This window comes from Pseudophryne corroboree, chromosome 5 (assembly GCF_028390025.1).
Source record: "Pseudophryne corroboree isolate aPseCor3 chromosome 5, aPseCor3.hap2, whole genome shotgun sequence".
Lineage (NCBI taxonomy): Eukaryota > Metazoa > Chordata > Amphibia > Anura > Myobatrachidae > Pseudophryne > Pseudophryne corroboree.
The window spans coordinates 514262011-514289964 of NC_086448.1; the positions used below are offsets into that span (position 1 = coordinate 514262011).

Consider the following 27954-nt stretch of genomic DNA (forward strand, 5'->3'; position numbering starts at 1 on the left):
ACATATAGCGATTCATGTGAACCACGTTGTTAATTGTTAATTGACTATATGATATGATAAGATACAGCTGTATAGCTTAGTATAAGAATGACTGCGGGAGAGATCATAGCCACAAACCCCTGACGAAGTTCATCGACGAAACGCGTTGGGCGTGGCTAACGGAACGTTGTGACGTCATCGCTTAGCAAAAAGCGGGGCTCGCAGCACTGGAGGCTAGCCGTCTGAATTTGTGCGGGAGAGAGCGGTCCGGACGCTCAAACCACTACACAGATCACGGATCCTGCTACTAGAAGCTAAGATGTATGTGAGCATGTATTGTGAATAAATGGAATCGTATTTTTATACTCACACCTGCGCCCTCCATTTTTCTTCTTATTTGCATGTATATTTGAACCAGTGGCTCTGGTTCTAACAAGGAGGAAGCTGCAGGATACATCTCCGAGCGGGACATAGACTGCCTATTAACACAACTAATCCAAGAGACTGAGTGAGATCTGAATGTGCGGCTTTCTTAAACCAAAAAATAAATAAAAAATATTATATATATATATATATATATATATATATATATATATATATATATATATATATATATATATATATATATATATATATATATACACACACACACACACATATATACATATATACACATATATATATATACACTGCTCAAAAAAATAAAGGGAACACTAAAATAACACATACTAGATCTGAATGAATGAAATATTCTTATTAAATACTTTGTTCTTTACAAAGTTGAATGTGCTGACAACAAAATCACACAAAAATTATCAATGGAAATCAAATTTATTAACCCATTGAGGTCTGGACTTGGAGTCACCCTCAAAATTAAAGTGGAAACACACACTACAGGCTGATCCAACTTGATGTAATGTCCTTAAAACAAGTCAAAATGAGGCTCAGTAGTGTGTGTGGCCTCCACGTGCCTGTATGACCTCCCTACAACCCACACAAGTGGCTCAGGTAGTGCAGCTCATCCAGGATGGCACATCAATGCGAGCTGTGGCAAGAAGGTTTGCTGTGTCTGTCAGCGTAGTGTCCAGAGCATGGAGGCGCTACCAGGAGACAGGCCAGTACATCAGGAGACATGGAGGAGGCCGTAGGAGGGCAACAACCCAGCAGCAGGACCGCTACCTCCGCCTTTGTGCAAGGAGGAACAGGAGGAGCACTGCCAGAGCCCTGCAAAATGACCTCAAGCAAGCCACAAATGTGCATGTGTCTACTCAAACGATCAGAAACAGACTCCATGAGGGTGGTATAAGGGCCCGACGTCCACAGGTGGGGGTTGTGCTTACAGCCCAACACCGTGCAGGACGTTTGGCATTTGCCAGAGAACACCAAGATTGGCAAATTCGCCACTGGCGCCCTGTGCTCTTCACAGATGAAAGCAGGTTCTCACTGAGCACATGTGACAGACGTGACAGAGTCTGGAGACGCCAAGGAGAACGTTCTGCTGCCTGCAACATCCTCCAGCATGACCGGTTTGGCAGTGGGTCAGTAATGGTGTGGGTGGCATTTCTTTGGGGGGCCGCACAGCCCTCCATGTGCTCGCCAGAGGTAGCCTGACTGCCATTAGGTACCGAGATGAGATCCTCAGACCCCTTGTGAGACCATATGCTGGTGCGGTTGGCCCTGGGTTCCTCCTAATGCAAGACAATGCTAGACCTCATGTGGCTGGAGTGTGTCAGCAGTTCCTGCAAGACGAAGGCATTGATGCTATGGACTGGACTGCCCGTTCCCCAGACCTGAATTCAATTGAGCACATCTGGGACATCATGTCTCGCTCCATCCACCAACGCCACGTTGCACCACAGACTGTCCAGGAGTTGGCGGATGCCTTAGTCCAAGTCTGGGAGGAGATCCCTCAGGAGACCATCCGCCACCTCATCAGGAGCATGCCCAGGCATTGTAGGGAGGTCATACAGGCATGAGGAGGCCACAGACTCTACTGAGCCTCATTTTGACTTGTTTTAAGGACATTACATCAAAGTTGGATCAGCCTGCAGTGTGTTTTTCCACTTTAATTTTGAGGGTGACTCCAAATCCAGACCTCCATGGGTTAATAAATTTGATTTCCATTTATAATTTTTGTGTGATTTTGTTGTCAGCACATTCAACTATGTAAAGAACAAAGTATTTAATAAGAATATTTCATTCATTCAGATCTAGGATGTGTTATTTTAGTGTTCCCTTTATTTTTTTGAGCAGTGTGTATATATATATATATATATATATATATATATATATATATATATATATATATATATATATATATATATATATAAACAGAATTCTCATGGGAGCTAAACCACCTCAGAAAGTCAAAACAATTATATAAAAAATTGTTTTTTCATAAGATTAGCAATAAATCTTAAACACTATTGTGAATGTTTGTATCATCAATAAAAATTCCTTTAAGATCATATACATCACATGAACAAGAGCATGTTGTTTGACAATGAGTTGCAGAGTTACATTCTGATGATATCAACTGTTGCATAAGATGTCTAATCTTCAATTAGATTTTCCAGATGTTTGATCTAATTCACATGTTTGAAGAAACCCAACGCGTTTCGTTCGTTAGGACTTCATCAGGGGTTATAATCAGATATCAATATTTGTGAATTTCAATATCAAATCCAGATTAATATGCCGTTGAACTAGACAAGATATCAGTTTAGCTTCACCAACAGATATCAATGAATTAGCTTCACCAACAGATATCAATGAATAGTATAAAATGTGGTACTGTGAACAGTTCCTTTTGAATGTATCAATTAGTCACTTCAAAATAATAAGTGAAAGTGATGAATAGAGTAATTCAAGGACAAGTATATAATATCCTTCACAATGCCTCAGGATTCACTTCACAGCTATATGTGAAGTGAATCCTGAGGCATTGTGAAGGATATTATATCTTGTCTAGTTCAACGGCATATTAATATGGACTTGATATTGAAATTCTGATTATAACCCCTGATGAAGTCCTAACGGACGAAACGCGTTGGGTTTCTTCAAACATGTGAATTAGATCATACATCTAGAAAATCTAATTGAAGATTAGACATCTTATGCAACAGTTGATATCATCAGAATATAACTCTCCTACTCATTGTCAAACAACATGCTCTTGTTCATGTGATGTATATGATCTTAAAGGAATTTTTATTGATGTTACAAACATTCACAATAGTGTTTAAGATTTTTTGCTAATTTTATGAATAAACAATTTTTAATATAATTGTTTTGACTTTCTGAGGTGGTTTAGCTCCCATGAGAATTCTGTTCTTTCATTCTATCTTCCGTACCTATTCTGACAGGAGGTATTTCTCAGTGGTCCGAGCTCTTTTCAATTTAGCGCACTAGAGGGTCTTAATTGTTTCTATAGATAGATAGATAGATAGATAGATATATCTATCTATCTCCAGAAAGTCCACACTCACTGCTCCAATTTGCAACCTGGGCGGTGCTCCATAAGAGATTCACAAGAAATCCAAAAATATATCCAAAAAAGATACAGGCACTCACCACTTCCTTGATGATGAAAACTTTATTGGTGTGTCTCACATAGAAACAGTTAACAGCATGTCAGCAAAAGGTGTCGACGTTTCGGCTCCATCTGAGCCTTTTTCAAGACTAACAAGATTACAGCAGGTTCTCACCCAGCAGCCCATGACACACATAAGACCCTGGAGCACTTTTATAGCAGAGGCATATCACAAACCCCGCCCATCAATCAACCAACAGGAAGTAACAAAAACACTGGTATTCAAGTGTTTAACATGTCTAATCAAGAATATGTGTACAGCCAATCGAATGTCCTATGACATCAAAGAATTACACAACATGTGAACACAATCACAACTATTTAAAACCAAGGGAACAACCGATAGCGGCTAATAGCCGCGTTACCGGAAGTGCTGTGCGTTCCATTGCCAGTGGAACGCACACGTCAATCCGGCGGAAGTGGATTTAGCGGACGTGACGTGCGCTCCACTGTGTATGTGGCCGGAGGTGTAGATGGCATAGAACGGCTGTACGTCGTCGCTAAGCAACCCGACTGACGCCAGTATATACGATCACATGACCGACCAAAACACATAAGTTAATATGAATTAATATAGTCATAAATAGTGTGTAATAAGGCGCGCAAGCACGGCAATAATTCATAGATGTATTAAACATAGGGCAGGGGCTCCATATTAGTCCTGAGTGCGGAACAAGCATTAACCACATTAAACATCTTCTTAGTTTGATTCCAATAGATGACAAGTAATTATTGCATAATAATTCATATTTACTGTTGTCAAAACTTCATTCCTGAGATAAAAGCTCGTTAACCGCCTATCACTAACCAAAAGAACCACACATTCTCGCCTTTGTACATATATATAGAATAATTCATAATGACTTATACAGCTTAGCTGAGAAATGTGTAATAGAAGTTTAAAACACATCATATGGATATAAATGGAACCCAGGACTTAATGGAGACCGTATTGGGTGTGTGATATTGCCTCTGCCACTAGGTGAACCAGAGTGATCACCAACACAAAAGACAAGAAAATCACAAACAAAACAACACACATAATTGTAAACATACATTATGAAAAATACGGATATTAAAAAAGTCTAGTCATAGCCCTATCCAAGAAAAATATTGAATGGATTTGCCTCATTTAGGCCTCGTGGTGTCAGAGTGTCCAGCTCGTATATCCATTTAGCCTCTCGTTGTCGTAACTGCCTCTTTCTGGATATATTAGGGAATGGTCTGTGATGCAAATTGTTCCTTTAGTCCGACACCCGCCTTACTTTGAATATATGAAAAGCTTGTGGAGATATTTTTGTGGAGTTCTTTTCCTCACCTGCCCTGATACCTTTTTCACTAACATGTGGTGATTTTTAACTGTATTTATTCATTTTTTCTTTTTTCATTTTTCAACGTCTTTGGACTCTAGTGTCGGTCCCTGGTCCAAGTTTTGTGTTTGTCATATAGTTTACTAAGTGTTGTTTAAACCTTGCCGTGGTCAGTATGTCAATTGATCATAATCAAGTGATTGATGAGGCCACTTTCCAATTAGCACACAGCACTTTTCTTTCTCTGACTGATGACGACGCCGAAAAGGTGCTTTTTGACCATATTGAATTTGCTAAGCTACCAGATGAGACACCACTTGACCTGTTCCATAAAGCTCCGAGATTAAGAAAGCGGGAGGTGGATCTCACCTTACATGGCCAATTCCTCTCGGACTACTATAGGAATAAGAGAATACCGAGAGGATTTCGAGTAAATAATATCCCCAACATTGGTCGCAATAGTCCAACATTTTGCACCAAATGGTGTGGTGTCTTGAACAAGCGTTCGCTAGACCTCATCCTCCTCGTTATTGAGGAGGTTGGGGTTGAATTGAAACAAGTGCGAGAGGATTTGGCTGTGTTTAATTCTACACATTTGTCTACATTGGTGGTGGACACTGCTGACAAGTGGCTTGATCGTTTGACTGAACAAGTAAACACTTACCAGCAGGACCTTATCACGTTTAAGCGGAAGAAATTGGTTACCGTTAATGCCGATTACACAAACAATCAGGTTTATAGATGGTTGAGGGGTGAACCCAAAGGTTATACTGGTCGGAGACCACACTTACAAACTAGAAATAGATATCAAGGTCCCTTAGACAATTCTTCATCCCAATCAAACTCTGAAAGTAAGGTGACTGATAATAGACCCCCCTCTGGCGCTTTTTTAGGGAAGAGCGCCCGGACCAATACCAACCCCAACAGAAACGTAGAACGAGGTTCCCCTCGAGGAGGGGTGGCTATAAGGCGAAGGGGACGCCCAAGAAAATACCAATAGATACTGTCTTTAACCTGTCAGAACACACACTCTCACCTGTGGAAACAGAAGTATTAGCACTAGGTCTTTCGTTTGTGCCCACTGTTCCACACAATAAATTTGGTTGGGTTGTAGACCATTACAAATTCGGGAGAAAACTCAGATTGCGTGAGTTTTTCTCCAATAAATCTAATGAAATGACCCAAATTACTGGTTTAGCCAGACAGAGTGTCTTTGACCCTCAGTCAACCAATTCGAGTATACGAACATTTCTCCGTTTGACTAACAAGGAGATGAGTACCGGGGTTGTACCACCACGGTACAGTAACCTTTCTCCCGCACAAAGGGTTGCATTAAAGAGCTTGATTAATAATGAACAGATTGTGATTCGACAAGCCGATAAGGGCGGTGCCGTGGTGGTACAGGACTGGTGTAAATACAATGCTGAGATACTCAGACAATTAGCAGACCCCATGGTATATGTGAAGTGTAGAGGCAACCCAATGTTGCAGATTAAAAAATTGGTGGATATCACCATCAATCGGGCTTTGGCGTGTGGATGGTTGGACCAAAAAATAGCTGGCTATTTGACTGTGGATAGTCCAGTATGTCCAATCATCTACACGCTACCTAAAATACACAAGTCTATGATTGATCCCCCGGGTCGCCCAATTATCTCGACAATGGGCTCTGTTTTACAGCCATTGGCAATCTTTATTGATTCATTTCTCCAACCACTTGTATCTAAGATGCTAAGTTATATTAGGGATACGGCAGACCTGCTTGATAAGATTGATTCCATTGGCATTATACCTGATGATGCCTGGTTAATAACTTTAGACATTCAGTCTTTATATACAGTCATACCGCATACAGAGGGCCTAGAGGCCATGCGTGAAGCTTTGATCACAGGTCCACACGATGGTCCACCGTCTGAATTTTTGTTGGAGCTTGCTAGCTTGGTATTAAACAAAAATCATTTTGCCTATGGCAAGGATTTCTTTATGCAGTGCAGTGGCACTGCGATGGGGTCAAATTTGGCCCCATCGTATGCCAATCTGTACATGCATAAGTACGACTCCAATAACATCATACCGAGATTTGGATCCAAATGTCTATTTTTTTGTTCGTTATATTGACGATGTCTTTATCATTTGGCTAGGGACCGACACAGAGTTCTATGAGATGATCGATTATTTACATAGTCTAGATAGCCCTATCCGCTTCACATATCACATCAATCGTGATAGAGTGAATTTTTTGGATGTGTCTCTTTTTCGACACAACGGTAAACTTGCCTCAACTCTCTATAGAAAAGAGACTGACAGAAATACGCTGCTTCATGCCTCCAGTCACCACCCTGTCCATCTGAAAGAGTCTTCCCATCTCTCAATTTATGCGTGTGCTCCGAAATAACACCCTGAATGAGGACACTGAGACACAGATTAAGGCGATGGCTGAAAGGTTTTACGAACGCGGCTACTCGAGGAGAACTGTCGAAAGATGTTTGCTTAAAGCAAGATACAGGTACTCCCATTCTAGCCACAGTCATCGTGCCAAGCGAATAGCCAATAGAATGATCTTCACGACCACGTTTGATGTTGCTTCATCACATTCTGAACATGTTTTACGCAAACATTGGCCAATTATTGCCACTGACCCAGTCTTCAAAGGGTTAGGCCATCAACCACCTCTCTGTGCCTACAGACGTGGTAAGAATTTACGACAGATGCTAATGCGCCCTACTTTGCAACCATCTGCCACCAATAAGACCTGGCTTTCAGATACCAAGAAGGGTTGCTACCGGTGCCATAATTGTACCACGTGCCGGTCGATGATGACTGGTGCAAGTTTTGCACACCCACATAGTGGTCAACAAATCAAAATTCGTCACCGATTACATTGTACCATGGACCATGTAATCTATATCATCTGTCCCTGTGGGTACTATTATGTTGGCATGACAACTAGAAACTTCCGTGACAGAATGGCTAACCATCGCACATCAATTCGAGCTGCATTGGTCTCAAAGGTGTCTGACAAACCAGTAGCACAACATTTTGTAAGTAGGGGGCACTCAATTTCCAGTTTGAAGTGCATGCTGATTGATCATGTAACAAAACCTCCACGTGGGGGCGACTGGGAGAGGCAGTTACGACAACGAGAGGCTAAATGGATATACGAGCTGGACACTCTGACACCACGAGGCCTAAATGAGGCAAATCCATTCAATATTTTTCTTGGATAGGGTTATGACTAGACTTTTTTAATATCCGTATTTTTCATAATGTATGTTTACAATTATGTGTGTTGTTTTGTTTGTGATTTTCTTGTCTTTTGTGTTGGTGATCACTCTGGTTCACCTAGTGGCAGAGGCAATATCACACACCCAATACGGTCTCCATTAAGTCCTGGGTTCCATCTATATCCATATGATGTGTTTTAAACTTCTATTACACATTTCTCAGCTAAGCTGTATAAGTCATTATGAATTATTCTATATATATGTACAAAGGCGAGAATGTGTGGTTCTTTTGGTTAGTGATAGGCGGTTAACGAGCTTTGATCTCAGGAATGAAGTTTTGACAACAGTAAATATGAATTATTATGCAATAATTACTTGTCATCTATTGGAATCAAACTAAGAAGATGTTTAATGTGGTTAATGCTTGTTCCGCACTCAGGACTAATATGGAGCCCCTGCCCTATGTTTAATACATCTATGAATTATTGCCGTGCTTGCGCGCCTTATTACACACTATTTATGACTATATTAATTCATATTCACTTATGTGTTTTGGTCGGTCATGTGATCGTATATACTGGCGTCAGTCGGGTTGCTTAGCGACGACGTACAGCCGTTCTATGCCATCTACAACTCCGGCCACATACACAGTGGAGCACACGTCACGTCCGCTAAATCCACTTCCGCCGGATTGACGCGTGCGTTCCACTGGCAATGGAACGCACAGCACTTCCGGTAACGCGGCTATTAGCCGCTATCGGTTGGTTCCCTTGGTTTTAAATAGTTGTGATTGTGTTCACATGTTGTGTAATTCTTTGATGTCATAGGACATTCGATTGGCTGTACACATATTCTTGATTAGACATGTTAAACACTTGAATACCAGTGTTTTTGTTACTTCCTGTTGGTTGATTGATGGGCGGGGTTTGTGATATGCCTCTGCTATAAAAGTGCTCCAGGGTTTTATGTGTGTCATGGGCTGCTGGGTGAGAACCTGCTGTAATCTTGTTAGTCTTGAAAAAGGCTCAGATGGAGCCGAAACGTCGACACCTTCTGCTGACATGCTGTTAACTGTCTCTATGTGAGACACACCAATAAAGTTTATCATCATCAAGGAAGTTGTGAGTGCCTGTATCTTTTTTTGGAGAGATATATATAATATATATATATATATATATATATATATATATATATATATATATATATATATATATATCACAATGCACAGTAGATACTGGATGTATATCTCAGAATACTTGTACTAAATATTCAGGTAGAAGTACAATTGTTCTTAACTAACACGGTCTACAATGACATGTAGAATACTTCAGTGACTGTAAATGCACAGCGCTGATGAGGCAGGCGGCTTTACAGAGGAGACATTGCCCTGCAGTCCCGGAGATCAGCCGCAGCTACTTGTGTAAAGCTGGCACCAAAATCTCTGTGAGGGAGTGATAAGCAGCTCCAGGGTGGGAACACCAGCAGTAGATGGCGCCCGGAGCTGGGGGAGGGGCTACAGGTCAAGCACCTTATCCCCTGTGCTTGTCCTCACCACCGGGTACTAAGGGGCCTTATTAAAAAGGATTTTTGTTTAATCCGACCTGTGCTCCCTGCCCTGGTGGATATAGTGGGGTCCCTGCATAGACACAGTGTTCACGCCAGCGCTGCGGTCCATCTCCTATGACCGCGACCGGAACGCGATTAAGGGGGGGGGGGGACGACACCATCTTACCTCCTCTCAAATGAGCAGCCACGTGATCCTGGAGAGCACCAGCGGCATGTGCCTGGAAACCGGAGCGCCTCCACCGCAAGTACCCGGGACCCGACCAGTGGGAGTATGCGGCGCTGCTGGGGAGGTGTTGGAGCCGCAGCACAGTATGTCACTAGGACATAACAGTGCTGCAGCCCTTGAAGAATCTTCTAATAAAAGCTCTTTCCAGGGCTACCTAGCGCAGCCTCCCCTGTTAAGTGACCTGCTCTGCAGGCACCAACTTACAAACTGAGCTCCAGTGTACGGAGGCAGGGTTATAGAGGAGGCCATGCAATGCATCCTGGCAACAGTCAAAGCTTTAGCCTGTTGGTGCCTCTAGATCAAGATCCAACGGTACACCCCAATGTATTCCCTGTGGAACACAGTGTACCCCGCTGCAGAAACCAATTTTTATCTGTGATGATGGGACGGTTTCTACAGCTCTTAATTTGATTAGACTCCTAAAGCTGTCCTCTAGAGCTCTTTTTTCTAGCGCTGCAATCGGCATGTCTGACACAAGAAAAATGTCCAAACTTGGAACCACTGAGAATTCTATTCGATACCCCTGGGATATCACATCCAATACCCATCTGCCTTAAACAGAGTCCTGCCAATGATTGATAAATTCCAGAAGCCTGCCCCCTACTGGCAAGGATGTTGAACTCCTGCAATAGTACTTTTGTCAACCTTATAGAAGAGGTGGTATAAGACCAGCACTGTCTTGTTGTCCCTGAAAAATATCTGCTCCCATAAGGACGACCTGGTCTACAGCTTCTTTAAACTGCTGTTTAGAAGACGGAATTGGATATCTGTTTCTTTTATCTTGTTATTTTGCCAACTTACCTCCTGTCATTTTTTGTATGATGGCTTCCAACTTATTACCAAATAACAAAGAACCTTCATATGGTAGAGAAACAAGCCTATTCTTGGAATGCATATTTGCTGCCCACGAATGTAGCCCTTCTCACCATCACTCCTGCTGTCCTAGATTTTGTAGCAAATTCTAAAACATCTAGTGAAGCTTCACATAGCTAGTCAACAGTTTTGAGCATAATGGTTAAATTTCTTTGCAAATATGGTCTTGAAATGTTCTCTTCTAAATCAGTAGACATTGTTGAGCCCCAAATTCGTAATGTTCTAGAAACTGAAGCAATAGCCACACCTGATATTAAAGATACTGCTGAGGAATTATGTAACTTTTTTTTAAAGCATTTTCTATATGTTTATCCATACAATCTTTTAAAACAGCCCTATCATCTAAAGAATGGTAGTTTCTGACACCATCTCTGTAACTGCATCATCAATCTTGGGTATAGAACACCAATTTGTAAACTGTTCATCATTAATAAGAAACATAGATTAATTCTCCTGCTATTGCCCAGCCTTTTGTGAACACTCTGGTATTCCTTAGATATAAGATCTTTTAAAGCCTTGTGTATCAGGAAATATCTGTTTCTTTTCGATCTGTGTTGAAACAAAACTTCTTGATCCTCACATTCCTCCACAGGCCCTTTATAATTCATAGTTTTTAAAATATTTTACCAGTTCCAAATTAAACATTCTGACCAGCAGACTCCCTCAGACAGCTCCTGAAAGCGCTAGAGCACGCCAACAGCGCTTCCGGTCTCAGCGCTTCCGCCTACCAGCCTCTCAGCTCTGCAGGGATACTAAGAGCTGGTCCTGGAGCTGCAAACGGTAAACGGCAGGTGGACACTTTAAGCTTCATTTTGGGGACTTGCTTGCCTGCTCCTAGAACCACCATATGCTATTCTCCGCATGCAGCGCCCACCTTTGAGCCACGACTACCAGGAGGCACATTGCTGGGTATCATAATTAGGTAAGCCTCTGGACAAAATAAACTTCTACACTGACACTAACTAGGAGACAGGAAAAGAAAAAAGAAAGAAAAAAAAAAAAAAAAAAAGACTATGGAGGAAGGGAAGGAGAAGCTCTATATACTTGAAGTGGGCGGTCCCTAAAAAGGTGTAAAAACTTCCTGTCTAGAACTAGGGGAATGGGATGTAGTCCGGCTGCCATGAAGTAGCGTAGGAGAATGACCATTATCCTTTAACAAGATACTGCAGAGCATCAACCCCTAAGTGAAACTGCATAGCTGGGAACAGACAACTGTATAATGTAAACTCTAACCTTTCTTTAAATCAGTACTTAATTTTAGTTACAAAAAAATAAGATTTTACTTACCGGTAAATCTATTTCTCGTAGTCCGTAGTGGATGCTGGGGACTCCGTAAGGACCATGGGGAATAGATGGGCTTCGCTGGAGACAGGGCACTTTAAGAAAGAATTAGGAATACTGGTGTGCACTGGCTCCTCCCTCTATGTCCATCCATGCCCGGAACAGCTGACAGTACAAGGAAAGAATTTTGGAATCCAGGGCAAGACTCATACCAGCCACACCAATCACACCGTATAACTTGTGATAAACTTAACCAGTTAACAGTATGAACAACAAAAAGAGCATCAGATAAACCTGATGCAACCATAAAATAACCCTTATTTAAGCAATAACTATATACAAGTATTGCAGAAGAAGTCCGCACTTGGGACGGGCGGCCAGCATCCACTACGGACTACGAAAAATAGATTTACCGGTAAGTAAAATCTTATTTTCTCTAACGTCCTAGTGGATGCTGGGGACTCCGTAAGGACCATGGGGATTATACCAAAGCACCCAAATGGGCGGGAGAGTGCGGATGACTCTGCAGCACCGAATGAGCAAACTCAAGGTCCTCCTCAGCCAGGGTATCAAACTTGTAGAACTTTGCAAAGGTGTTTGAACCCGACCAAGTAGCCGCTCGGCAAAGCTGTAATGCCGAGACCCCTCGGGCAGCCGCCCAAGAAGAGCCCACCTTCCTTGTGGAATGGGCTTTTACTGATTTTGGAGGCGGCAAGCCAGCCGCAGAATGAGCCTGCTGAATCGTGTTACAGATCCAGCGAGCAATAGTTTGCTTTGAAGCAGGAGCACCCAGCTTGTTGGATGCATACAGGATAAACAGCGACTCAATTTTCCCGACTCTAGCCGTTCTGGCGACATAAACCTTCAAAGCCCTGACTACATCCAGTAACTCGGAATCCTCCAAGTCACGAGTAGCCACAGGCACCACAATAGGTTGGTTCATATGAAAAGATGACACCACTTTTGGCAGAAATTGCGGACGAGTCCGCAATTCTGCCCTATCCATATGGAAAACCAGATAGGGGCTTTTATGTGACAAAGCCGCCAATTCTGACACACGCCTCGCCGAAGCCAAGGCTAATAGCATGACCACCTTCCACGTGAGATATTTTAACTCCACGGTTTTAAGTGGCTCAAACCAGTGTGATTTCAGGAAACTCAACACCACGTTAAGATCCCAAGGTGCCACTGGAGGCTGGATATGTAGCACTCCTTTTACAAACGTCTGAACTTCAGGCAGAGAAGCCAGTTCTTTTTGATAGAAAATTGATAGGGACGAAATCTGGACCTTAATGGACCCCAATTTTAGGCCCAAAGTCACTCCCGACTGTAGGAAGTGAAGGAAACGGCCCAGCTAGAACTCCTCTGTAGGGGCATTCCTGGCCTCACACCAAGCAACATATTTTCGCCATATACGGTGATAATGTTTAGCCGTCACGTCTTTCCTAGCCTTTATTAGTGTAGGAATAACCTCATCCGGAATCCCTTTTTCTGCTAGGATCCGGCGTTCAACCGCCATGCCGTCAAACGCAGCCGCGGTAAGTCTTGGAACAGACAGGGCCCCTGCTGCAACAGATCCTGCCTTAGAGGCAGAGGCCATGGGTCCTCTGTGAGCATTTCTTGCAGCTCTGGATACCAAGTCCTTCTTGGCCAATCCGGAACAATAGTATTGTTCTCACTCCTCTTTTTCTTATGATTCTCAGTACCTTGGGTATGAGAGGAAGAGGAGGAAACACATAAACCGACTGGAACACCCACGGTGTCACTAGTGCGTCTACAGCTATTGCCTGAGGGTCTCTTGACCTGGCGCAATACCTCTGTAGTTTTTTGTTGAGGCGGGACGCCATCATGTCCACCTGTGGCCGCTCCCACCGACTGGCAATCTGCGCGAAGACTTCTTGATGAAGTCCCCACTCTCCCGGGTGGAGGTCGTGCCTGCTGAGGAAGTCTGCTTCCCAGTTGTCCACTCCCGGAATGAACACTGCTGACAGTGCTCTTACGTGATTCTCTGCCCAGCGAAGAATCCTGGTGGCTTCCGCCATCGCCACCCTGCTCCTTGTACCGCCTTGGCGGTTTACATGAGCCACTGCGGTGATGTTGTCTGATTGAATCAGCACCGATTGGTCGCGAAGCAGGGTCTCCGCTTGACTTAGGGTGTTGTATATGGCCCTTAGTTCCAGGATATTGATGTGAAGGCAAGTCTCCTGACTTGACCACAGACCCTGGAAATTTCTTCCCTGTGTGACTGCCCCCCACCCTCGGAGGCTTGCATCCGTGGTCACCAGGACCCAGTCCTGAATGCCGAATCTGCGACCCTCGAGAAGGTGAGCACTCCGCAGCCACCACAGAAGAGACACCCTGGCCCTGGGGGATAGGGTGATCAGCCGATGCATCTGTAGATGTGATCCGGACCACTTGTCCAACAGATCCCATCGAAAGGTCCTCGCATGGAACCTGCCGAAGGGAATGGCCTCGTGTGATGCCACCATCTTCCCCAGGACTCGCGTGCAGTGATGCACAGACACCCGTTTTGGCTTTAAGAGGTCTCTGACCAGTGTCATGAGTTCCTGAGCCTTCTCCGTCGGGAGAAAAAACTTCTTCTGGTCTGTGTCCTGAATCATGCCCAGGAAGGGCAGACGCGTCGTAGGAATCAGCTGCGACTTTGTAATATTCAGAATCCAGCCGTGCTGTTGTAACACTTCCCAAGAGCGTGCTACGCTGATCAGTAACTGCTCTCTGGACCTCGCCTTTATGAGGAGATCGTCCAAGTATGGGATAATTGTGACTCCTAGCTTTCGCAGGAGCACCATCATCTCCGCCATTACCTTGGTAAATATTCTCGGTGCCGTGGAGAGACCAAACGGCAACGTCTGGAATTGGTAATGACAATCCTATACCATGAATCTGAGGTATTCCTGATGAGGTGGATAAATGGGGACATGCAGGTAAGCATCCTTTATGTCCAGAGACACCATAAAATCCCCCTCTTCCAGGCTTGCAATGACCGCTCTGAGCGATTCCATCTTGAACTTGAACCTTTTCAGGTAAATGTTCAGGGATTTTAAATTCAAAATGGGTCTGACCGAACCGTCCGGTTTCGGTACCACAAACATTGTGGAATAGTAACCCCTTCCCTGTTGAAGGAGGGGAACCTTCACCACCACCTGCTGGAGATATAAATTTGTGAATTGCCGCTAACACTATTTCCCTCTCCAAGGGGGAAGCTGGCAGGGCCGATTTGAGGTAACGGTGAGGAGGCATCACTTCGAATTCCAGCTTGTATCCCTGAGATACAATCTGTATAGCCCAGGTATCCACCCGTGAGCGAACCCACTGGTGGCTGAAATGTCGGAGACGCGCCCCCACCGATCCTGGCTCCACCTGTGGAGCCCCAGCGTCATGCGGTGGATTTAGTGGAAGCCGGGGAGGACTTCTGTTCCTGGGAACTAGCTGTATTGTGCAGCTTCTTTCCTCTACCCATGCCTCTGGCAAGAAAGGACGCACCTCGGACTTTCTTGCCTCTTTGTGATCGAAAGGACTGCATTTGGTAATACGGTGCTTTCTTAGGTTGTGAGGGAATATATGGCAAAAAATTTGACTTCCCAGCCGTAGCTGTGGAAACTAGGTCCGAGAGACCGTCCCCAAACAATTCCTCACCCTTATAAGGTAAAAATAAGATTTTACTCACCGGTAAATCTATTTCTCGTAGTCCGTAGTGGATGCTGGGACTCCGTAAGGACCATGGGGATTAGCGGCTCCGCAGGAGACTGGGCACAACTAAAGAAAGCTTTAGGACTACCTGGTGTGCACTGGCTCCTCCCACTAAGACCCTCCTCCAGACCTCAGTTAGGATACTGTGCCCGGAAGAGCTGACACAATAAGGAAGGATTTTGAATCCCGGGTAAGACTCATACCAGCCACACCAATCACACCGTATAACTCGTGATACTATACCCAGTTAACAGTATGAAATATAACTGAGCCTCTCAACAGATGGCTCAACAATAACCCTTTAGTTAGGCAATAACTATAAACAAGTATTGCAGACAATCCGCACTTGGGATGGGCGCCCAGCATCCACTACGGACTACGAGAAATAGATTTACCGGTGAGTAAAATCTTATTTTCTCTGACGTCCTAAGTGGATGCTGGGACTCCGTAAGGACCATGGGGATTATACCAAAGCTCCCAAACGGGCGGGAGAGTGCGGATGACTCTGCAGCACCGAATGAGCAAACTCAAGGTCCTCCTCAGCCAGGGTATCAAACTTGTAGACTCTTACAAAAATGTTTTAACCCGACCAAGTAACAGCTCGGCAAAGTTGTAAAGCCGAGACCCCTCGGGCAGCCGCCCAAGAAGAGCCCACTTTCCTCGTGGAATGGGCTTTTACAGATTTAGGGTGCGGCAGTCCAGCCGCAGAATGTGCAAGTTGAATCGTGCTACAGATCCAGCGAGCAATCGTCTGCTTAGAAGCAGGAGCACCCAGCTTGTTGGGTGCATACAGGAGAAATAGCGAGTCAGTTTTCCTGACTCCAGCTGTCCTGGAAACATATACTTTTCAGGGCCCTGACTACGTCCAGTAACTTGGAATCCTCCAAGTCCCAAGTAGCCGCAGGCACCACAATAGGTTGGTTCACATGAAAAACTGATACCACCTTAGGAAGGAATTGGGAACGAGTCCTCAATTCCGCCTTATCCATATAAAATACAGATAAGGGCTTTTGTATGACAAAGCCGCCAATTCTGATACCCGCCTGGCCAACGCCAAGGCCCACAGAATGACCACTTTCCACGTGAGGTATTATAGCTCCACGGATTTAAGTGGCTCAACCCAATGCGACTTCAGGAAATCCAACACCACGTTGAGATCCCACGGTGCCACTGGAGGCACAAACGGGGGCTGACTATGCAGCACTCCCTTAACAAAAATCTGAACTTCAGGCAGTGAAGCCAGTTCAATTTTGGAAGAAAATCGATAGAGCCGAAATCTGGACCTTAATGGAACCCAATTTTAGGCCCATAGTCACCTCTGACTGTAGGAAGTGCAGAAATCGACCTAGCTGAAATTTCTCCTTTGGGGCCTTCCTGGCCTCACAGTACGCAACATATTTCCGCCATATGCGGTGATAATGGTTTGCGTTCACTTCTTTCCTAGCTTTAAATAGCGTAGGGATAACTTCCTCCGGAATTCCCTTTTTCTTCAGGATCCGGCGTTCAACCGCCATGCCACCAAACGCAGCCGCGGTACGTCTTGGAACAGACAGGCCCCCTGCTGCAGCAGGTCATGTCTGCGCGGCAGAGGCCATGGGTCCTCTGAGATCATTTCTTGGAGTTCTGGTTACCAAGCTCTTCTTGGCCAACCCGGAACAATGAGTATAGTTCTTACTCCTCTCCTTCTTATTATTCTCATTACCCTGGGTAAGAGAGGCAGAGAAGGGAACACATACCCCGACTGGTACACCCACGGTGTTACCAGAGCGTCCACAGCTATCGCCTGAGGGTCCTTGACCTGGCGCAATATCTTTGTAACTTTTAGTTGAGGCGGGACGCCATCATGTCCACCTGTGGCCTTTCCCAACGGTGTACAATCATTTGGAAGACTTCTGGATGAAGTCCCCACTCTCCCGGGTGGAGGTCGTGTCTTCTGAGAAAGTCTGCTTCTCAGTTGTCCACTCCGGGAATGAACACTGCTGACAGTGCTAACACATGATTTTCCGCCCACCGGAGAATCCTTGTGGCTTCTGCCATCGCCATCCTGCTTCTTGTGCCGCCCTGTCGGTTTACATGAGCGACCGCCGTGATGTTGTCTGACTGGATCAGCACCGGCCCGTGTTGAAGCAGGGGTCTAGCCTGACTTAGGGCATTGTAAATGGCCCTTAGTTCCAGAATATTTATGTGTAGGGAAGTCTCCTGACTTTTCCATAGCCTTGGAAGTTTCTTCCCTGTGTGACTGCCCCCCAGCCTCGAAGGCTGGCATCCGTGGTCACCAGGACCCAGTCCTGTATGCCGAATCTGCGGCCCCCTAGAAGATGAGCACTCTGCAGCCACCACAACAGCGACACCCTGGCCCTTGGAGACAGGGTTATCCGCCGATGCATCTGAAGATGCGACCTGGACCACTTGTCCAACAGAGCCCACTGGAAAATCCTTGCATGGGACCTGGCGAATGGAATTTCTTCGTAAGAAGCTACCATCTTTCCCAGGGCTCACGTGCATTGATGCACCGACACCTGTATACGTATTAGGAGGTCTCTGTCTAGATACGCCAATTCCTTGGACTTCTCCTCCGGGAGAAACCCTTTTTATCCTGTTCTGTGTCCAGAACCATACCCAGGAACAGTAGACGCGTCGTAGGAACCAGCTGCGACTTTGGAATATTCAGAATCCAGCCGTGCTGTTGTAGCACTTCCCGAGATAGTGCTAATCCGACGAACAACTGCTCCCTGGACCTCGCCTTTATAAGGAGATCGTCCAAGTACGGGACAATTATTTCGGCCATTACCTTGGTAAATACCTCGGTGCCGGGGACAGACCAACGGCAACGTCTTGGAATTGGTAATGACAATCCTGTACCACAATTTTGAGGTACTCCTGGTGAAGAGGGTAAATAGGGACATGCAGGTAAGCATCCTTGATGTCCAGTGATACCATGAAATTCTCCAGGCTTGCAATAATCGCCCTGAGCGATTCCATTTTGAACTTGAACCTTCGTATATAAGTGTTCAAAGCTTTCAATTTTAGAATGGGTCTCACCGAACCATCTGGTTTCGGTACCACAACATTTTGGAATAGTAACCCCGGCCTTGTTGAAGGAGGGGTACCTTGATTTCACCTGCTGGAAGTACAGCTTGTGAATTGCCGCCAGTACTACCTTTCTCCGAGGGCAGCAGGCAAGGCTGATGTGAGGTAACGGCGAGGGGGAGTCGCCTCGAACTCCAGCCTGTATCCCTGTGATACTATTTGCAGAACCTAGGGATCCACCTGTGGGCAAGCCCACTGGTCCCTGAAGTTCCCGAGACGCGCCCCTACCGCACCTGTCTCCACCTGTGGAGCCCCAGCGTCTTGCGGTGGACTCAGAGGAAGCGGGGGAAGATTTTTGATCCTGGGAACTGGCTGCTGGTGCAGCTTTTTCCTTCTTCCCTTGTTTCTGTGCAGAAAGGAAGCGCCTTTGACCCGCTTGCTTTTCTGAAGCCGAAAGGACTGTACCTGAAAATACGGTGCTTTCTTAGGCTGTGAGGAAACCGGAGGTAAAAAATTTTCTTACCAGCTGTTGCTGAGGATACGAGGTCCCAGAGACCATCCCCAAACAATTCCTCACCCTTATAAGGCAGAATCTCCATGTGCCTTTTACAGGCAGCATCACCTGTCCACTGCCGGGTTTCTAATACCCTCCTGGCAGAATGGATATTGCATTAATTCTGGATGCCAGCCGGCAAATATCCCTCTGTGCATCCTTTATATATAAGACGACGTCTTTAATATGCTCTATGTTAGCAAAATATTATCCCTGTCTTAGAGTATTAATATTATCTGACAGGGTATCAGACCACGCTGCAGCAGCACTATTTATGCTGAGGCAATTGCAGGTCTCAGTATATAACCTGAGTGTGTATATACAGACTTCAGGATAGCCTCCTGCTTTTTATCAGCAGGCTCCTTCAAGGTGGCCGTATCCTAAGACGGCAGTGCCACCTTTTTTGACAAACGTGTGAGCGCCTTATCCACCCTAAGGGATATCTCCCAACGTGACCTATCCTCTGGCGGGAAAGGGTACGCCATCAGTAACTTTTTAGAAATTACCAGTTTCTTATCGGGGGAACCCACGCTTCTTTACACACTTCATTCATTCATCTGATGGGGGAACAAAACACTGGCTGCTTTTTCTCCCCAATAAATAAAACCCCTTTTATGTGGTACTTGGGTTCATGTCAGAAATGCGTAACACATTTTTCGTTGCCGAGATCATGTAACGGATGTTCCTAGTGGATTGTGTATATGTCTCAACCTCGTCGACACTGGAGTCAGACTCCGTGTCGACATCTGTGTCTGCCATCTGAGGTAACGGGCGTTTTTTGAGCCCCTGATGGCCTTTGAGACGCCTGGGCAGGCGCGGGCTGAGAAGCCGGCTGTCCTACAGCTGTTACGTCATCCAGCCTTTAATGTAAGGAGTTGACATTGTCGGTTAATACCTTCCACCTATCCATCCACTCTGGTGTCGGCCCCACAGGGGGCGACATCCCATTTATCGGCCTCTGCTCCGCCTCCACGTAACCTTCCTCATCCAACATGTCGACACAGCCGTACCGACACACCACACACACACAGGGAATGCTCTGACTGAGGACAGGACCCCACAAAGTCCTTTGGAGAGACAGAGAGAGAGTATGCCAGCACACACCAGAGCGCTATATAATGCAGGGATTAACACTATAACTGAGTGATTTTTCCCCCAATAGCTGCTTGTATACATATATTGCGCCTAAATTTAGTGCCCCTTCTCTCTTTTTAACCCTTTGAGCCTGAAAACTACAGGGGAGAGCCTGGGGAGCTGTCTTCCAGCTGCACTGTGAAGAAAAAATGGCGCCAGTGTGCTGAGGGAGAAGCCCCGCCCCTTTTTCGGCGGACTTTTCTCCCACTTTTTTATGGATTCTGGCAGGGGTAATTTATCACATATATAGCCCTGGGACTATATATTGTGATGATTTGCCAGCCAAGGTGTCTTATATTGCCCTCAGGGCGCCCTCCCCCCCAGCGCCCTGCATCCATCAGTGACCGGAGTGTGAGGTGTACATGAGGAGCAATGGCGCACAGCTGCAGTGCTGTGCGCTACCTTGGTGAAGACCGAAGTCTTCTGCCGCCGATTTTCCGGACTCTTCATGCTTCTGGCTCTGTAAGGGGGACGGCGGCGCGGCTCCGGGAACGAACACCAAGGTCGGGTCCTGCGGTCGACCCCTCTGGAGCTAATTGTGTCCAGTAGCCTAAGAAGCCCAAACTACCACCTGTTAGGTAGGTTCGCTTCTTCTCCCCTTAGTCCCTCGCTGCAGTGAGTCTGTTGCCAGCAGATCTCACTGTAAAATAAAAAAACTAAAAATATACTTTCTTTCTAAGAGCTCAGGAGAGCCCCTAGTGTGCATCCAGCTCAGCCGGGCACAAGAATCTAACTGAGGTCTGGAGGAGGGTCTTAGTGGGAGGAGCCAGTGCACACCAGGTAGTCCTAAAGCTTTCTTTAGTTGTGCCCAGTCTCCTGCGGAGCCGCTAATCCCCATGGTCCTTACGGAGTCCCAGCATCCACTTAGGACGTCAGAGAAACCTCCATGTGCCGTTTTGAGTCGGCATCACCTGTCCATTGCCGAGTCCACAGGACCCTTCTGGCCGAAATCGACATTGCATTTATTCTAGAGCCCAGTAGGGTAATATCTCTCTGGGCATCTCTCATATATAGGACAGCGTCTTTTATATGCCCCAGGGTCAGTAATATAGTATCCTTGTCCAAGGTATCAAGTTCCTCAGATAAAGTATCTGTCCATGCTGCGACAGCACTACACATAAAGGCCGAGGCAATTGCCGGCCTTAGCAGAGTACCTGAATGTGTATAAATGGACTTCAGAATACCTTCCTGCTTTCTATCCGCAGGATCCTTTAGGGTGGCCGTATCCTGTGACGGCAGGGCTACCTTCTTAGATAAGCGTGTCAAAGATTTGTCCACCCTAGGGGAGGATTCCCAGCGTAACCTGTCCGTTGGCGGGAAAGGATACGCCATAAGCAACCGTTTGGAAATCTGCACTTTCCTATCTGGAGATTCCCAAGCTTTTTCACATAACTCATTTAACTCATGTGAAGGGGGAAAGGTCACCTCATGCCTTTTTCCCCCAAACATATAAACCCTCTTGTCAGGGACTAGGTTTTCCTCTGAGATGTGTAAAACATCCTTCATTGCTATAATCATGTAGCGGATGGCTTTAGCCATTTTAGGCTGCAACTTTGCATCATCGCCATCGACACTGGAGTCAGAATCCGTGTCGATATCTGTGTCAACTATTTGGGATAGTGGACGCTTCTGAGACCCTGACGGCCCCTGCGTTGTAGGGTCAGGCATGGGTTGAGACCCTGACTGTCCCAAGGCTGCAGCTTTATCCAACCTTTTATGCAAGGAATTAACATTATCATTTAAAACCTTCCACATATCCGTCCAATCGGGTGTCAGCGGCGATACCACATTCATCTGTACCTGCTCTGCTTCCACGTAGCCTTCCTGGTCAAACATGTCGACACAAGCGTACCGACACACCACACACACAGGGGATGCTCTATTTGAGGACAGAACCCCCAAAGGCCCTTTGGAGAGACAGAGAGAGAGTATGCCAGCACACACCCCAGCGCTATATGACCCAGGAATTACACAGTAACTTAGTGTTTACCCAGTAGCTGCTGTATACACTGATTTTGCGCTAAATTTATGTGCCCCCCCTCTCTTTTTACCCTCTTTCTACCGTGATTCTGCAGGGGAGAGCCTGGGGGGCTTCCTCTCAGCGGAGCTGTGGAGAGAAAATGGCGCTGGTGAGTGCTGAGGAAGAAGCCCCGCCCCCTCAGCGGCGGGCTTCTGTCCCGCGATTTTGTGTAAAATAATGGCGGGGGCTCATGCATATATACAGTGCCCAACTGAATATATGCTCTTTTATGCCAAGAGGTACTTAATTGCTGCCCAGGGCGCCCCCCCCTGCGCCCTGCACCCTACAGTGACTGGAGTGTGCGGGTTTAATGTGGGAGCAATGGCGCACAGCTGCAGTGCTGTGCGCTACCTCATATGAAGACTGGAGTCTTCTGCCGCCGCTTTCGAAGTCTTCTTGCTTCTCACGCCGGCTTCTGGCTTCTGGCTCTGCGAGGGAGACGGTGGCACGGCTCTGGGATCGGACGACCAAGGGTGCGTTCCTGTGTTCGATCCCTCTGGAGCTAATGGTGTCCAATAGCCTAAGAAGTACGACCTATCCGCAGTTAGTAGGGCTGCTTCTCTCCCCTCAGGCCCACGTAGCAAAGAGTCTGTTGCCAGCAGATCTCTCTGAAAATAAAAAAACCTAACAAAATACTTTCTATTCAGCAAGCTCAGGAGAGCTCACTAAAGTGCACCCAGCTCGTCCGGGCACAGATTCAAACTGAGTTCTGGAGGAGGGACATAGAGGGAGGAGCCAGTGCACACCAGTATTCCTAATTCTTTCTTAAAGTGCCCTGTCTCCAGCGGAGCCCGTCTATTCCCCATGGTCCTTACGGAGTCCCCAGCATCCACTAGGACGTTAGAGAAAAAATAAAAGATAGTTATAATTACTTCTCCTCCACCCCAACTACCGTTAAAAGTATCCATGCTGGAGCAATAAGTTATAATTATATATTAAAAAGACAAATTTAAAATTAATCCCTTCCTAAAAATAAAAAACCACACATCCCTCTATACATGGTTAGTATTGCTATTTTTCCAGCAATTTAATGTTTACATCAACTTTGAAACAGAATTCACTAATACTTGCTAAATAAGGTATTACCATTTTATAGTAAATCTTGATTTCTAGGTGCACAGTTCATTAACGCAGATGAAAACCGCTCGGCTGTTTGTCAAATAATTTGAAAATAGAAATTTCTATCACTAACAATTCTCTACACTTGATTACCTTTGCTACATTTTGTTTACTTGACTTGAAATGGTCATATGTATTAGCCCACAATTTGTGGCAACATGGTTTTCCCTTTAAATTAATTTCAAATTAAAATCTATTGACTATCTCACCGGAGTTGTGTCAACTTTCGCAGATTGAGGGGGGCTATTACATTTGGCCCAAAGGCTTCAAACTACATTTTATTCACTTTGCAGATTTCATAAATGTATTTTATTTGCATGCAATATGGGATTACCATTTATGTAATGCATTTTGTAAGCTTCTCCCCTAAGAAACCCATATGTTGGTTGTGGTCTCAATTTTCCTACAATGTCAATTTCCTATTGACTTTAGAATATTAGAATTTTGTATTATTAATTCATAAAATGTCACTTTCATTATCACTAGAACTCGCAACAATTACACAAGAGATACCTGTGGGTAGCAGAGCTGCAACATTATCTTGATCAATCCTTGTGTTATATGACAGTGCATAAAACAAGCCTATAGGAAAAGAGGAAGCAAGAAAATCATCATCATCTACAGTAAACACATTAAGGCCCAGATTTATCACGCCTCAGAGAGTGATAAATAAGACACGGTGATAAAGTACCAGCCAATCAGCTCCTGTCATTTTTCAAAAACAGCCTGTGACATGGCAATTAGGAGTTGATTGGTTGGTACTTTATCACCATGCTATTTATCACTCGCCAAGGTTTAATAAATCTGGGCTTAAATAAGAGACAACCCCTAGCTTTCTATTGTCAGTACTCTATGCCACTCTCCTTACCTAGCCAACATTAATATTTAGTGCTCTGTTATTTATTTTAATTAAAAACTAGACTCATTCACCTGTTTATTAGTTTGCCTAGCAGAATAATATATTTCTGTACAATGACTTTACTATATATTTGTGAGACATGTTATCCCATTTTAGCAATCTGTCATGTTTCAATTATTTTTTTCATTAAAGACAGATGAGGTGCTCCACACACACACACACACACACACACACACACACACACACACACACACACACACACCACAATACATATCCGACAGAGGGGGAACACATTTTCAGGACACAGTGGGAGGAATTCAAATGTTTGAAAAGTCGGTTGGGTGTCTGTTTTTCCTGTCTATTAGATAGGAAAAAACAGACACTCAACTGACTTTTCAAACAATTGAATATCCCGCAGTATAGGAAAGTGATAGTTAATGAAATGTAATCACAATCCTATCAATCAGCCAAAATCTGAACACTTTTGATGAATGTTTTCTATCACTTTATTTCCGTATATGAAAATAAATTGCATTCTGACAAAACTATGTAGAATTCAAACGCCAGACGATTACTTCAAAGATCTACCAGGACCTTTTATCAGGTGCCAGAAGTTATGTACACCCATTTACATCAATAGACAGGACTTCCAAGTATGACATCGGTCATAATTTTTTTTAGGTCCATTAGCTACCAGTCTGATAGTTATCCAGCCCTTCTCTAAAGTGTTTCTGGAACCAGTACATATATATTTGTGAATGTTACTAGTAGGTCATTAGTTCTTCTTTAAAACCATACAAATGATAATTTAACAGTAAGTAAACCAGTTCACTGACATACAGTACATATGTTTTGAATTGAAAACATTAAAATGTAACGATTTAAGAAAAGCAACAGCAGAGGGCAGTAATGTTTTGTTAGAGCAATGAATACATGGTACTAAAACCTCAATAGATTTCAGATTGAACTTACCTTTCTTTAGAAACTTGTCGTTAAACTCTTGTGTTGTGAACTCATGCAGTGGTAAATTCTTCACCATGTAATATTCCCCAAACCCATCAATGGCATTCTTTAGTTTTTCTGGCAAACGCCCACATTCAGGTAACAAAATAGATACCTAATGCATTTAATAATACAATTACAACAGTATCATGAGTGCAAAATAACCCAGACGTTTTCCTTCAACTGTGCTAGGGTACTCTGAGTCTGTCAGCCATATGGCAGTACAATGTGGAAACACAACGGGAAAAGACCAAGCACCTAGCAGTCAGTAAAAATGAATGTTGCTAGTGTAACATAAAATTACATTGGGGGTAATTCAGGTCTGATCGCAGCAGCAAATGTGTTAGCAGTTGGGCAAAACCATGTGCACTGCAGGGGGGGGGGGGGGGGGCAGATATAACTTTCAGAGAGAGTTACATTTGGGTGGGTTATATTGTTTCTGTGCAGTGTAAATACTGGCTGCTTTATTTTTACATTGCAATTTAGATTTCAGTTTGAACACCCCACCCAAATCTAACTCTCTCTGGACATGTTATATCTGCCCCCCAGAGCAGGATTAAGGGAGAGGGGGGAGGGGGGGGGGGGGGGTCCAGGGATACGTACCCCGGGGACCCCCTTCCCAAAAGGGCCCCCTGCCACACCACAGATCGGATCTCTCTTCCGATCCGATCTGTGGTGTTGTGCTCCCGTCCGCACCGCAGCGGCGGCCGTACAAACAGGACAGCTGAGCGACGGCTCAGCTGTCCAATAACGTATGAGTGAAGTAGGCTGCCCCAATGGCTGAGCGGCAGGCTGCTTCATTCATACATGATTGGAGAGCTGAGCCGTCGCTCTGCTGTCTGTGCGGTTGGCGGGGACGGGAGCGCAGTTTGTTCACTGGATGGTATGTGACACCCCCTTCCCCCCCCCCGTCCTCCTCCTCTCTTGAATAGGGGCCCCACTGTTTTAAGTACCCCGGGCCCCCAGCGACTTAATCCGGCTCTGCTGCCCCCCCCCCACCCCCCTGCAGTGTACATGGTTTTGACCAAATGCTAACAAATCTGCTGCTATCAGACCTGAATTACCCCCAATGTAATTTTATGTTACACTAGCAACATTCATTTTTACTGACTGCTAGGTGCAAAGGTAGAACATGGCTAATTGAGACCAAGGGTCATTCAGAATTGGACATGTATTAAAATTAAAACAACACAGGGAAATTGTTAATCGCACTGTTAAAAAAATATCCATATATAATTTCTATGTCGGTAGATCACGTGCAGAGAACTGCTATTTCTGATAACTGGCATCCCACTGCAATAAAATTAGACAAAGTCCAAATATAATCAAGTGTGAGATTTGCAAAGTAATTTAGCATAGAAAAAACGAGAAATGGCACTCTCTGGTTTAGGGACACTATGTGAGTGCCCCTAAACCCCAGAGTACTTTCTTTCTTTCTTTTTCTTTGTTACGGTTTTTACTCTCACGAGAGCATCTCCACATTTTACTTTCTCCGTCATCCGGCTCCATAGGAGTGCATGCAAATATGGACGAGATCGTCCATATTGGCCTGCATGCACAAGCGATGGGGCACCAGCGATGAACGAGCGCGGGGCCGCGCATCGTTCATCGCTGGTGCCTCCACACTGAAAGATATGAACCGTATCTCGTTCATTAATGAACAAGATCGTTCAGATCTTTCAGTAATATCGCCCAGTGTGTAGGGCCTATAAGAATCAAATAGGGCTGAGGTTACCAAAGGGTAAAAAAGGGGCAGACTTGATGGGCCAAGTGGTTCTTGTTTGCAGTCACATTCTCTGCTTCCTTGTATAACATTTAGCAGCAAGATTTAATGTGCCAATTTTTTACAATACAAAAACTAATCTGGCTTCGCATTGTAAAAAAATTATAAATATCATTAAATATTTAAATCTTGTTGGTAAATTGATAGAAACAGGCACTATAAAAATCTCGCACTCAATTTTTTTTGGGGGGGGTCAGTCTCCCCATCTTGCAGACATATTTAAAACATATAAATGTACAATTATGCCCCGCTTACAAAAAGTACATTTCTTCCGAAGGATGGCAATCAACCATCAATGGTTTCCTCCCAATAGTAAATGGTTTTATCATTGATGGGGGAGTTCCGATTTTGGTAATGTGCATATGGGGCTGCAGACGTTGTTAGTTTGTGTATGCTCTGAATCATCTATAGCTTCCCCCTCCCACATGCTAACAGAATGTAGGGTCCCGCTCATGTTTTGTGGAGCACAATTAAAACTGCACATTTTCAATCCCAGCAGTAAAGAAGTTATACACTTTGGGGTCTATCCTACTACCCGCGAAGGGTGCGATGTGCCACGACGTTTAAACACCGGCACCCAATCTCGCACCCTTTGCGTGCTGGTTTCGGCCTCAATTCGCACCAAAGTGCTCAGAGCCCTATGGGGCAGCGAGCACTTTTGCGCAAATTCAGGCCACCGTAAAGTGCGTCCG

At 45.0% G+C, this 27954-nt stretch overlaps 1 protein-coding gene across 1 annotated transcript in view; it reads right to left on the reverse strand.

Annotated features, from left to right (window-relative positions):
• Positions 1-27954, reverse strand: part of RPP40 (ribonuclease P/MRP subunit p40) — a 75702-nt gene that overhangs the window by 46244 nt on the left and 1504 nt on the right. The window contains exons 2-3 of the mRNA XM_063923083.1: positions 25450-25594; positions 24132-24200 (exon numbers count right to left, since the gene is read on the reverse strand). Coding sequence (XP_063779153.1) covers positions 24132-24200; positions 25450-25594 — 214 coding nt within the window. The remainder of the gene's footprint in view (positions 1-24131; positions 24201-25449; positions 25595-27954) is intronic.